The sequence below is a fragment of the Ursus maritimus genome, unplaced genomic scaffold (genome assembly GCF_017311325.1).
Source record: "Ursus maritimus isolate PB19 unplaced genomic scaffold, ASM1731132v1 scaffold_6, whole genome shotgun sequence".
NCBI classification, from domain to species: Eukaryota; Metazoa; Chordata; class Mammalia; order Carnivora; family Ursidae; genus Ursus; species Ursus maritimus.
The window spans coordinates 20,235,232-20,249,014 of NW_024426774.1; the positions used below are offsets into that span (position 1 = coordinate 20,235,232).

Consider the following 13,783-nt stretch of genomic DNA (forward strand, 5'->3'; position numbering starts at 1 on the left):
GAAATGGGGGAAGCCTGAATCTAAGCAGTAGAGATAGAAAGGGAATGGGGATGCTAGAGATAGAAGTCAAGACTGGTTAACCTACCCACTGAATTTGGCCGGCAGATATGTTTAATTTGGCCCACACCACACTTTGTTTCAAAAATTAGCATCTTCTCCATAAAAATCCAGATTTCTGGATTCGTTTGAAAAACCGGAATAGTGGACAATATTGGCCCTGAATTTCCTCTTGGCAAGACTCCCCTGAAGCTAAATAGTGCTTGCCCTCTTTAAAAAAGGTATTTGTTCTCCAGTTTGCTGTTTTCCTACCAGTCCATATACTTCATGGGGGTCTGCTTTGTTCAGTTTATCTTTCTGACCCCTGTGGACGTTTGTTGTGATCCTTGATTTAAGATTAAAAATTGACAGAACATGGTGACTGAGAAGTTGGAGGTGTTGGTGGGGTGAGTCAGCGGATGAAGGATGGGGAGGAGTCTGGGATGACTCGGGTTCTGGTAAGATGACTGAGTGCATAGAGGCTGTAGTCACTGAGGTAGGGATTTTGTGAAGCTTTAACCCTGGAAAGGTACCCTTGGTAACAATAGCACCTAACACTTGTTTGTTCTAAGACTTAACCCTCTTGATAGCCCAGAGAGGCGGTATTATGAACTCATATCTGATGAGTAAATAAACTCATGAAAGATTGACCCTTATAGAACAGAAGCATAATTATAATTTAAGTGATAAGTGATGCTGAATGTGGAAGGATAACAGTAATCTTTTGTGCAGGGCACTTCTCTTGGACGGGGCCATGTGAAGGTGTGGTTTGTGGACTGGGAATCAAAACAAAGAAAACTTCATGCTCTAAAGAAATATCGCTTGTGGATGAGTTATCCTCCACTAGAGGAATATTTCTGTAATGATTTCAAAGATTAGAGTACTTTTCTTCTGAGCCAGAGGAGACACATGAGAAATTCTTAGTCTTTTGATTTGCGCTTGTTATGAGTGCAGGCCAGCTACAGTATACCATGTTAATTAATGGCATTACCTAGATATCTTACACTTAATTCAAACATAGCTTATCTTTTGTTGTGCTTGGTCTCCTTGAGTAGATTGGGGGAGCTGCCCTTTCCCACCTATAAATACATTCATAAGGCATGAAAAGCTTTTTAGTGGCCTTATTTTTTTTTTTTAAGATTTTATTTTTAAGTAATCTCTACACCCAACGTGGGGCTCAAACTCACAACCCTGAGATCAAGAGTCACATGCTTTGCCACCTGAGCCAGCCAGGTGCCCCTTTTTTATTATTTTTTAAGATATTATTTTTAAGTAATCTCTTGAGTGGCCATAGATATAGATTTACAAATGTCTCATGGAAAGAATTATTTTTGCAGTTGACAGAGACAGGAGTCTTTCAGAAGGAATGAAAGGAGGAATGGGGAACTTCTGCAGAACAAGAGGGAGAGAGATTAAGTGGTAGGTAGAAGGTCACCACATTTTTAGGTACTATTTGAAAGAGACATCTTGACTTGGTTCTTTGACTATTTTCTGAAACATCAGTTCACTGAGGATGGCTTGTTTTTCTAACCCCCATAATACTTAAATGTGAAGAACTTTGCTGAATAAGAATTTGCCTAGCTCATAAGGGAGAGTTGGTGAAGATGTTCCACAGATACTGATGGGGGAACCAAGGCACAGAGACCAGGAAGATCATGGTAAATCAGACATAAGGAAGTGGTGGGTATGCGAGGTAGCAGGCTGAGCCTAGTGAGCCCAGTGAAGGAAAGTTGAAGTGGCAAGAGCAATATCATTGTAAATACTGAGTAATAATAATAATGATAATGATAGCAAATGTTTATATAGCATTTACTATATGCCAGGCATTGTTTAAGTGCTTTTACGTATATTACTGCATTTAATATTCATAAGTGCCTTGTGAAGTAGAGTTACTGTTATTTTACTGAGGCACAGAGAATTTAACTTGCTCAAGGACCTAAAGCTGAGATTTGAACCTAAGCAGTCTGGGCTAGGAGCCCATTTTCTTCATGCTATGCTTCCTCTCAAATCTAAGAATGAAAGATAAACTCTGGCTTGTAGTTAGTGGATGTTTTGTACCAGATATAGAAACATTAGAATAAACACCTTCAATGACATGCTTAATTGGGTTTGTGTCTAATGTTTGCAGGTGGGGAAAATGTACAGTGAAAAAGAAAGAACTATTTCTGTTTTCTCCCATTTTAAAATTATTAGTGGGGGCCAGTGGATGTCTGTATTTACTAGTTTTTTTTTTTTTTTTAAGATTTTATTTATTTATTCGACAGAGATAGAGACAGCCAGCGAGAGAGGGAACACAAGCAGGGGGAGTGGGAGAGGAAGAAGTAGGCTCATAGCAGAGGAGCCTGATGTGGGGCTCGATCCCAGAATGCTGGTATCACGCCCTGAGCCGAAGGCAGATGCTTAACCGCTGTGCCACCCAGGCACCCCTGTATTTACTAGTTTTAATATTTTGTTGAGTATTAAGAACATTTTATATACTACTAGTAGCTTTAACTGAGATAAAAGTCTTTTGATTAAATAATTAGCTTTGGGACTAACACTAAGTTGGAAAGAAATCACGTGCTAGCATTTTGACTTACTGTCATCTCTAACCAAATTTCCTCATCTGTGAAATGGAGTAGTATCTGCCTCATAGGATCATTATCAAAATTGAATGAGTTAATATTTGTAAAGTGCCTGGCACATGGCATATTAGTGTTAAGTAAGAAATAAAACTTGACATTTGTGCCTCCCTGTTTCTGAACATTGGCTAACATATAGCATACCCATGTGTACCCACACCCCAGGGAGTTATACCAAGAGAAAGTGTATTTTAGGAAAGCAAGTTAAGGGTGACAATTTAATGGAGAGATAAGAAGAGTAACAGAGGTCTGTGTCTAGCTTGGGTCCCACAGAGAGACTTTGACTTCAGATTTCTTCTTCTGTTAAATCATATATAATAGTACAACAAGCAGAGTAAGTAAATTTCTTCAAATACCACTCTCCTATTTAAGAATCTGCGGTATCCTCCGTGTATTTGTCATGTGTTTGATATCCAGGTTTCCCTGCAAGGATTTCAGGTTTCTTCACTAAATGACCCCTCCTTTTGTCCTCTCATCTCTTGTTAGAATTTATTATAGATTGTTTAAGTTTAGCAGGCAAACCTGTTTGTCATTGTAACTTGCTTGTGTTTACTGCTCTAGCTTCTCCAGTCTTCTGTCACCATCTTCTTCTGACTTGTTAGTAGGTGTAAGTGGTAATGTTGACTGAAATGTTATCTCATTGTCTGCAGTCATGTTTTCTGTGAGTGTAGTTCTTAAAGTCTTGTATTGATAAAAAGTATTTTAAGAAATTTTAAATTTTTGTCCCAGGGTTATTTGAACCCCCCCCCCCTTTTTTTGCACTTTAAATTTAGGTTTGGTGTTTTTATACCATAGATTGTTTCTAGCATAATGCCTTGCATTTAGTAAATGTAGTGAGTACTTGCTGCATTTTATTATACCTTGTTTCTTGCTTGCAGTGCAGATTTGAAGTTACCATAAGGAAGAATAGGTGTTGGCCACTAAACTAACAGTGTGGTTTATCCTTCAGCCAGGGGTTGTGGGAGTGCTGTTAATGTTAGCTTTCACCAGAGCAGTGATCCTCAAACCTGAGTGTGCTGCAGAATTACCAGGAGGGCCTGTTAAAAGAGATTGCTGGGCTGCACTCCTAGAGTGTCTGATTCTGTATGTCTGGGGCAGGATCCAAGAATATGGGTTCAGTTTGGTGACTACACTTTGTGAACCACCTCATCAAAGAAATATTCCATTATATTGCAATCTGAAGAGCAGTTAATAAAACCGAGAGATAGTTATAAAGGAGTAAGAAACTATATTACTGTAATGTGTTAGCTCTCAAACATCAGGTAGTCTTGATTTTGTGGTTAGGAGCCCTAAGATACCTCTTAGTAGAAAAGAGGATGTAGTGCTTTCAGAATTGTGCACTAGTTTCTTATCTCTGGGTAAGAAATGATCACAGACTTGGTGGCATAAAACAACACACACTTATTATCTCACCGTTTCTATGACTTAGGAGTCGGGGCATATGGATAATTTTGAACTCAAGAATTTTGGAGATAGTTTTAAAAAATTAGAAATATTTCAAATTTGGTTGCATCTGAAATGATTAACAGTAAATACAGTTTATGAACTATTAATAGCTTGTATCGAGCCACATTTTATGGATTACTACAGCTAACTAAATATGTTTTATAAGTATAAAGCTTTGGGGCGCCTGGATGGCTCAGTTGGTTGATCAGCTGACTCTTGATTTTGGCTCAGATCATGATCTCGGGATTGTGGGATCAGGCCCCACATTGGGCTCCTTGCTCAGTGGGGAGTCTGCTTGAGGATTCTCTCTCCCTCTGCAGCTCCTCCCACTTGTGTTTTCTTTCTCTCTCATAAATCTTAAAAAAAACAAGTATAAAGCTTATATTTCAGATGGGTAAAGACAGGCCTTATATATTAAAATCATTTGACAGTTGGAGTCCTATTCTCCTTACATTGTTTAGAAGACAAAGTAGAGGAAATCTGCTGTTGAGTATAGATAGCAGAGCATTACTTGGAACAGGGGCCCCAGTCTAATTTAATAATTTGTTCAAAGCTCTGTATTTAGTGCAGGGGTGTGTCAGTTCATATCAGTTTTCTTACCAGTACAGAGAAGGGATTTGAAATACAGTACCTTTGTAAAGCAAATTCTTTTATGTCCAAGGAGGTGGTTTCATAATTTTCCTTTCATCGGAGCCAATTTCCTTCTTAAATTACGGGGAGTCTCACATTTTTAATGTCCCTCTTGAAAACGTATACTTCACAGCGTATTTGGAAGTAATTTAGAAGTCACTGTACTGCTAACCCTAACCCATAGTCTAACCCATAATCCTCTCTACCTGATGTACTTTAAGTCTTGTAACTGGCCTCTATTTGCACTTTGGTCCCTGTCCAGTTCTTTCTACACTATAATCAGTACGATCCTTTAAAAATGTAAATCAGGATGTGCACTGGGTTTAGAATAAAATCTAGCTCACTGTGGTCTTGCTAGGTGGTGTAGGCCCATGTCTCCAATCTCATTTCCTGTCACTCTTCCCTTCTCACTAAGCTATAGCTGCATTAGCCTTCCTCTAATATTTCAAGTATTTCTAGCTTTGTGGTCTTTGCACATTTTTGTTCTCTTTGCTTGGAAGGTATCTTGGCATTCACTCCCCTCCCTGCAACACCTATGTACCACACACACACACACAGACACACACACACAGACACACACACACACACATGCATGCACACACACGCAAATGCACACTGCCACATATATATTCTTTATTTTCTATTTCTTTTTTTAGGTATTTTACATATAAAGGCACAGATCTTAAGTGTCTAATTTAATGTATTTTTACATATGTATATACCCATAGAACCACCACCCAGATCAAGGTACAGAATTATTTGTGGCACCTCAGAAGGTCCCCATTCAGTCTCTCTCATCAAACTACTATTATGACTTCTTTTGTCATAAATTAATTTGTCTGTTTTTGAGCTTGATATAAATGGAATCTACAACAGCATGTTCTTTAGTGTCTTGCTTCTTTGACTCACTATGGTGTCTCTTATGTTCCTTATCTGTCTTCTCATCTTCTGGGACTCAGCTGAGTGTCCCCTCCTTAGAGAAGCTTTCTCTGACCACTCTGGCTATGCACACTCCCTGCCCCGTGTCCTCTTGCAAAATACCCTGCTTATTTCCTTCACGGTGTTTAACACAACTTGTGATTATTCCTGGTTTTCTTTTTTTTTTTTTTTAAAGATTTTATTTATTTATTTGACAGACATAGAGACAGCCAGCGAGAGAGGGAACACAAGCAGGGGGAGTGGGAGAGGAAGAAGCAGGCTCATAGCACAGGAGCCTGATGTGGGGCTCGATCCCATAACGCCGGGATCACGCCCTGAGCCGAAGGCAGACGCTTAACCGCTGTGCCACCCAGGCGCCCCTATTCCTGGTTTTCATGCTTACCGTCTATCTCACATTGGGCTGTAGACTTGGTTAACGTAGGGAACATTTTAGTCTCATTCATTGTCTTCACTGGGCCTAGCAAAAATTTTCCTGGCACAATCATAGGTACTCAATCATAAATATTTGTTGGCTTACTGAGTGAATGAATGAATGAATGAATGAAGAATGAATTCTGCTCTATTTTCTGACTTGTACTGAAGTAAAAAAAAAAGTTCTGAAACTTTCTAATTTTTGGCAAAATGTTAAGTAATTCTGATCTTACTAAGATTTTATGAAAATTTTCTCTTGTGGGAAAGATAGACTAATTGTCATAGATGACAGGACAGAATTCTGTACCCAAATAAAAATTATTAAATGTACTAAGAGCAATCTTGAGGGAAATGTTTAGAAGTTCTGTCTTGATCAGCATTTTTACAGAGACTTTGGTGTGATGGCACTGTTATCAGCATGACGAATTTACATGCTGAGATTTTGGAGAGGCATAGCTGTTACCTTGCATAAGTGAGTCTGAGTCTGAATCTGAATCTGAGTCTGAAGAGATCTGGAGAGGATAGAAAAATGAGTTGAATCTAGGAAGATGAACTGTTATAATGGTATATGTAGAGTCTTGTACTTAGGCTCCAGCAGTCATTCTCACATTAGCATGGAGAAAGGTGGCTTAGTAGTCTAACTGCGCAGTCATATTTAAGTCTGCAGAATGATTTTGTTGCCACAGGAAATTAATTTGTTGAGTATCAGAGGAGTGTTGAGGAAGAGGGGCTTATGGTCATGTTCTTTCTCCTCATGCACCACATGAGAGGTTTCTTATGCCCTGGAGCACATGTTTGTATTGGTTTAACAGCAGATTGGATTGCCTGGAACACAGGTTGTCAAACTAAAGCCCTCAGACACATGTTTTTGTGAGTAAAGTTTTACCGGAACATAACCGTGTCCATTTGTGTACCTGTTTTCTTTGGCTGCTTTCTTGCTTCAGTAGTAGTGTTGAGTGTTTATTACAGAGACCTTATGGCCTGCAGAGCCTAAAATATTTACTATCTGATGCTTTCCAGAAAAAGTTTTCCAACCTCTGGTTTAAAGTCCAAGACTTAGATGAGGAAGAAGATTGAAAGCATGGCAAGAGGAGCAGCAAGAGGAGCATGGGATGTTTAAGCCGGTGAAGAGATGTAGGTGTGACAGGGAGAGCGCCCTTCAAATAGCTGAAGCGCTGTTGTTCGGAAGAAAAATTGGACCCTTGTCTGCTTAACTTTGTAAAGCAAAATGAAGACAGGATAGAAAATATGGGACAAGGGGAGGATTTTGTTAGTGTATAGAAAGTCGGTTTAACATGGGTTGGGTTGCTTCTGGAAATAGCGAGTTTTTTGCCACCAGAGGCATTTAAAAAGAGGCCAGATGACTGTTTTACCTGTTTGCTTTGATGAAGGTCAGGCACGCAAGAACTAGACATCTTCTGAACTCCTGCGATTCTGAGATTTTTTTTTAATAATTTTTATTTTGTTACATTAGTCACCATACAGTACATCCCCAGTTTTTGATGCAATGTTCCGTGATTCATTATTTTTGTATAACACCCAGTGCACCATGCAGTATGTGCCCTCCTTACTACCCATCACCGGCCTATTCCAGTCCCCCACCCCTCTCCCCTCTGAAGCCCTCAGTTTGTTTCCCAGAGTCCACAGTCTCTATTGTCCACAATAGATATTCTGAGATTTTGCCTTGGAATGATTCTCTCAAACCCAGGCTATGGTTTTCAAGCATTTCTCCGGGGCACTAGCGTTGTCTGGCCTTGCAGATTAGAGATCAAACAAGTCACAGTGGGCCTTAACAGTGGGTTATCTACCTGGTTAAGGTGTTCAGATATATACCATTCCAACAGAAAATAAAAATATATTTAATAAGCTTTAACAAATACCTGAATCTAGCTTAACATCTTTTAAAGTTTATTTTTTATTTGTTTTTTCATGCACGTGGAAGGTTTGAATCATTCTTTTTTCTTCCTATTGATTCACAAGAAAGTTTTAAGTTTCTTTGTTTATACTAAGTGATATGTGATCTTGAAAAATCCTCAGGTGTGTAAGGCTAGAGCACAAGAGTGTTCTTTAGGTTTATTGTTTGCTACCTTTCGTGATCTTATATTACATTTTCTTGCTGTACTTGTGCTTAAATGTGAAACATCCGTTTAGGCAAACTGACCTTCTTGTATTTAGCTCTGCATTCTTTTCATACTTCTGGTCTCCTGAAGTAGAAATTTAGAGGTGAAACTTCAGAATTTAAAAAGAGGAGCTTGTCAAATGAAATACCGTCAGGTAAGGGCCTTCTTTTAGATCTAAGTTCAAATTATGGAAAGCTGCTGAATGAGACTCATTCAGCAAACATTTGAATTAAGAACATTGTACTTTGTACACCGTATTAGGTATTCATGTGATGTCTTAAACAGTTTCCTTCTGATTTGAACTTCTTACAACTTTTGTACTTTGCAGTAGATTGTGGGCTTGAAATGTGTGGTTTCCTCATTTATCTGACCCGCTGGCTACATCAGGTGGGTCTGGGTGCTGACTTCTGTGAAGTGGAGGCCAGGGTCCTCCCCCTTGTCACTGGCAGCCTTTAGAGGCTCATACTAGTTCCATGTCCTTAGGTCCAAAGACTTAAATTAAATCCAAGTAGTCCTGTCAGCTGAGGACCCCTTCGTTCTGCAGAGGTTCAGATATAATGGTATCTATCATGTGGAAGGACTTTGTAACCTGTGGGGAGCTGTGCAAGTTGATTTTAGAAAGAACAGTAACTTGCGTTTAAGTAGAGTCTGGCCTTGGCTACGCAGCCTGTCCCGATGGCCAGCAGAGGCGCACCGAGTTCTTCACCATTTTCCTCCCACTGTCTAGTTCAGATCCACTGTCCCAGTTACCCCATTTCAGGCAGAATGGGTTGGGGAAATGGAGGCACTCAGACATGGAGTCTGTTAAGTCATTTGACTTACTAGTTAACTGCCTTTGCTAGCAGTATTTAACATTATTTCTATTTATTTACTTTTTTGTTCCATCACACTTTGGAGTCTTGAAACACTGATGAGAAAAGATTTCCTGCATATTCGGAAGAATTCAGGAAGAAGTTTTGACCTTTAATGATGATTTTTAAAAAATTAGATATTCAAATGCTTACTACTTATTTTATGTACATACCAAGCGTTACTATAAAACACAAAACTTTTTTTCAGACATTTGACTATTGTGATGTTTAAATGTCAGCTGGAGTTAGGTAATATTCCCACTCTTTGAAGTGGGAATTCTCCCTTACCAATTAAGTATCTCTTCCTCCTCACAGCTAGTGGAGTGCTTCCGACATGCCGGGTACTCCAGTGTATGTGTGTCTGATGAGTAAGTCATTGATGTGACTCTTAGAATTATATATATGTATATATGTATAAATACAGATATTTGTTAAAATTTCCTTTGAATTTTTACTAAATAGCTCAATAATTAGGGAATAAATTGGATTACCACAGAACCCTAACCTGTCGTTGTCTTCCTTTGCTTATTTATGCAGTCCATTTTCCGGCTGTAAAGGGATCTGTCATCCTTTGGTAGTTATCTGATACTTACATAGCACTTACCCCGTGGGCAAGGTACCACTTTAAGTGTTTTGCGCCTATGATTAATTTACCTAATTTTTATGGCATTTGGTATTTACAGGTGAACAAACAGAATATCTGATACTTACATAGCACTTACCCTGTAGGCAAGGTACTACTTTAAGTGTTTTGCGCCTATGATTAATTTACCTAATTTTTATGGCATTTGGCATTTACAGGTGAACAAGCTGAGGCAGAGATTAAGTAACTTGCCTAAGATCGCACAGCTAGTAAGTGTATTAGTGGTGGTATGAGGAGGTTGAGAAAGTCAGTGTTTGAATGTATACAGTGTGCACATTTTGGTCTTGCATTGTAAGTGAGCAATATAAATTTCTCTACTGAAACCTTGTAACATTATAAAAGTTGATTGAATGAGAAAAAGAAATCTGGATGTACTTGACCGGTCTTTGTCCCATTTATGTTGTTCCTCCAGTTTTGTTATTTAGATGAGGACATCATGTAAGTAGACATATTCTCTAGGTTATTTTTGTAATATTATTTTCACTCCAGAAATACCTTTCTGCTTGCTAGTGTGCAAGGATAACAGAATATTTTCTTTCATTTAACAGTACAGTGCTGTGGATACCAATCCGCTCTCTCTGTATATCATGCATCCATTTTGGAACACTATAGTAAAGGTAAGACGATGAATAGACTTGTACTTATGTTTTAGTAAGTTTTAAATATTTTATGGAGCATTATGGATGCAGCTGTTTGTTTAATAAGGTATCTAGAGAAACTAGCTCTCCCACCCTCCTTTCCCTTAGTCTTAGACCTTTTGATTTATCTCACTGTTGGAGTATAAGCTTATCCCGTAGAATTTATCATTTTTATAAAATGAGTTTACAATTTTTCTTAAGTAAAAGTAATGTTATGATTATAAAAGTTTGTTGATTATAGAATTATTTAAAATATAGAAAATAGAAGAAAGATGCTTATTTTTATCAACTGGACATTATGGTTTACATTTTAATATATATAACATACATATGTATGAACTTTCAAGTTCATAGCTTTTATTATGACTTAAATTTGCATCTTGTGTAGTGGCCAGAGAGATTCCTTTACTTTAATTATTTTGTAATTCTTTTGAAAAAAAAAATAGGTATTTCCTACTTGGCTGGCTCCAAATCTGATCACCTTCTCTGGCTTTCTGCTGGTTGTATTCAATTTCCTGCTTATGGCATATTTTGATCCTGACTTTTATGCTTCAGGTAAGATTATTACTTTAATATAAAATTTAAAACGTCTAAATAGAGAAAAATGAGATGTGGTTATTTTCTGATTCTATTCATATGCTTGCATTTTGGGGAAATTTTGGATACTGTAAGAGTATGTAAAATGTTAGGAATTGGGTGTAAAAGCTAAGTTGTGTTTTTGCAGTCTGTTATGGATGTTTCATTAAATCTAGAAATGGGCTTGGCTACTTAATTTAGAAATGGTGTCTAAAAAGCAATGAGGTTTTGGTAAATAAAGAATAATTGGATTTATAAGAAGACAGAAAATTGGGATTATGACACTTTGCCCGAAAGTGAATATGAGCAGGGTCCAACATACTTAACAGTTTCAGAAATATCCCTTCTTCCCTTGTTCTGATTATGCAGGAACCCCCCACCCCCTTTGTTGAAGGGAATGTGATCTCTCTTTCCCTCTGCCCAGCATCCATATTTGCTTTTAATAATTCTGAGTTTCCTCTGAAAATGGTTCTTAGACCTTAAGTGTTGATTGAAGTTTATAAGGTCTTAAGAACCTCATTGGAGGGGCGCCTGGGTGGCTCAGTTGTTAAGCGTCTGCCTTTGGCTCAGGGCGTGATCCTGGCATTCTGGGATCGAGCCCCACATCAGGCTCCTCCGCCTGCTTCTTCCTCTCCCACTCCCCCTGCCTGTGTTCCCTCTCGCTGGCTGTCTCGCTCTCTGTCAAATGAGTAAATAAAATCTTTAAAAAAAAAAAAAGAACCTCATTGGAAGACAGAGGAAAGAAATGCTTTTGGAGGCAGTTGTCAGCCTCCTTCCACCCCAGACTCTAGTGTCTTCTTTCACATCTGATCCTGTCTTCACGTTCTCCCTCACCCTGTTTCTGCCCCAGGCCACAGGACAGAATCTGGCTGTATTTGGGATGAGGGGGGATAAGTGGGAGATAGAGTTTATTTTCTTTGCTCAGCCAGTTAATGGAGTCGAGAGAAATGGAAAGATGAAGGTAGATGGATATTTTTTGCATCCTAAGTTGGAGTATATATTTTCCAATAAGAATACTTATAAATGACATAGTAGTAAGGAGTTCTAGTGTTATAATTCATCTGTGTTGTGGGTTTAGCAGACTTTTGTGGACTGACCTGGAGAAATTAACAGTCACTGAAAACATTGTTTTTGTAGCAAAGTTCAGATTTTCAAAAACTTAGGACTTGATATTCTAGAAATTCTGAATATTGGAACTATACATATGCCTATCAATTGAAATTTTAAGCCATGGTTTCTGTATATGTAATAAAATGGCAACTTTATGAAGATCATAAAGTATGACATGAATAATAAGATTAAATTTTATTAAGCATGGTTTGGATATTAAGCAGTTTTTAAAAATTTGTATTTTAATCTTCAAAACATCCTTAAAAGTTTATTTTGTAACTAGAAATATTTTTTCCGACTATTCTAACATTATTTACTTAGTTATTAAGAGAGCTAAAAATATGTAAATATTATGTATATTTCCCCAAATCATAGAACCTAGAGGACCAGGTAAACCATCTAGTTCTGGTATATTTGGTAAATGGAAGACAGGAAGGGTTAAATGATATATTCATGGTCACACTGCTCGTTGAATACAGAGCCAGGACTGGAACCCAGATCTCCTGATTCTCAGTTGTTCTATCTTAGGGGGAAATAGTGAGGTCCAGAATCATTTCAGAATGATTCTGATGCCAAATCACCCAGTGGAAGTGACCTATCTATACCCAAATGCAAAGGTCTTTTGTTTAGCTAATTAATAATGTAATGAGAGAATATAGATTGAAGGCTTAATATATGTTTGAAGGATAATTGTAAACAACGAGGATCAGATTAAACACAAGCATCTTTTAAGTTCCAAAAATGTTAATTTTCATTCTTAGCACATAAGTAATTTTCAAGTAAAGATGAACAATCAGTTTTGAGTTACGACTAAAGCTCAAAATAAATGTCTGTTGTTTGTGAGGGGTTGAGCAGTTACTTCTTTGGTTTTGTCAGTTTACTGATACATTTTAATATCTACCTAATTCTGCATTGAAAGTATATTATAATGTACTTGAACTTTAATTTAATAAATAGAAATATTTCTTACTGGCAGTGTGTGGTATGGTAAGAATGCTTGTATTTTGTATTAAAACCTGTGTTGCTTTCCTTTGCAGCACCAGGTTACAAGCACGTCCCTGATTGGGTTTGGATTGTAGTGGGCATCCTCAACTTCATAGCCTACACCCTGGGTAAGAAATTGGCAAATACTCATATTAGTCAATGGCTGGTGAATCTGTCAGCAGGGATAGCCATCCACTAATTAATATTTTCTCCTATGCTTAATTCATTTTAACTTGGGTTTATTCATTTCCTGTTCAATTTAAAACACATGTTTTTGAGTTTCTCTATGGAAAATACTGTCACTCGTTGCCTAGGGATGCAAAGAATAAGGTAGGGGTTGGCAAACTACCTCTTGCAGGCCAGCTCTGATCTGTTGCCTCTTTTTATACTTAAAGTTTTGTTGGAACACAGCTCTGTTTATTCCTTTCCATGTTGTCTAGGCCTGATTTCTGCAACAAAGACAAAGTTGAGTCGTTGCAACAGAGACTACTCTGCACAATGCCTCAACTCTTTACCATCTGGCTCTTTACACAAAATATTTATCAACAACTGGAACAAGCTGCCATACTAGAACACAGTGGGAGAACAAAAATAAGTGGGAGAATAAGAAAGTGATCAGTTCTTATTTGGTGGAGGGGGTGATTAGGGTAGTGTGCTGTCCTTAGGCTGTATTGTCTATTTGGCCGAGAATGCTTTTTGTTGGGATTATCTGCATGGCTTGTCATCCACACTCCTGTTCTCCTTCCCTGCTTTTGTTTTTCTCCATAGTACTTAAAGC

General features: G+C 38.0%; 1 protein-coding gene across 1 annotated transcript in view; it reads left to right on the plus strand.

The window, feature by feature from the left end:
- SELENOI (selenoprotein I) overlaps nt 1-13,783 on the plus strand; it is a 45,125-nt gene that overhangs the window by 5,372 nt on the left and 25,970 nt on the right. The window contains exons 2-4 of the mRNA XM_008700348.2: nt 10,246-10,314; nt 10,782-10,890; nt 13,059-13,133. Coding sequence (XP_008698570.2) covers nt 10,246-10,314; nt 10,782-10,890; nt 13,059-13,133 — 253 coding nt within the window. The remainder of the gene's footprint in view (nt 1-10,245; nt 10,315-10,781; nt 10,891-13,058; nt 13,134-13,783) is intronic.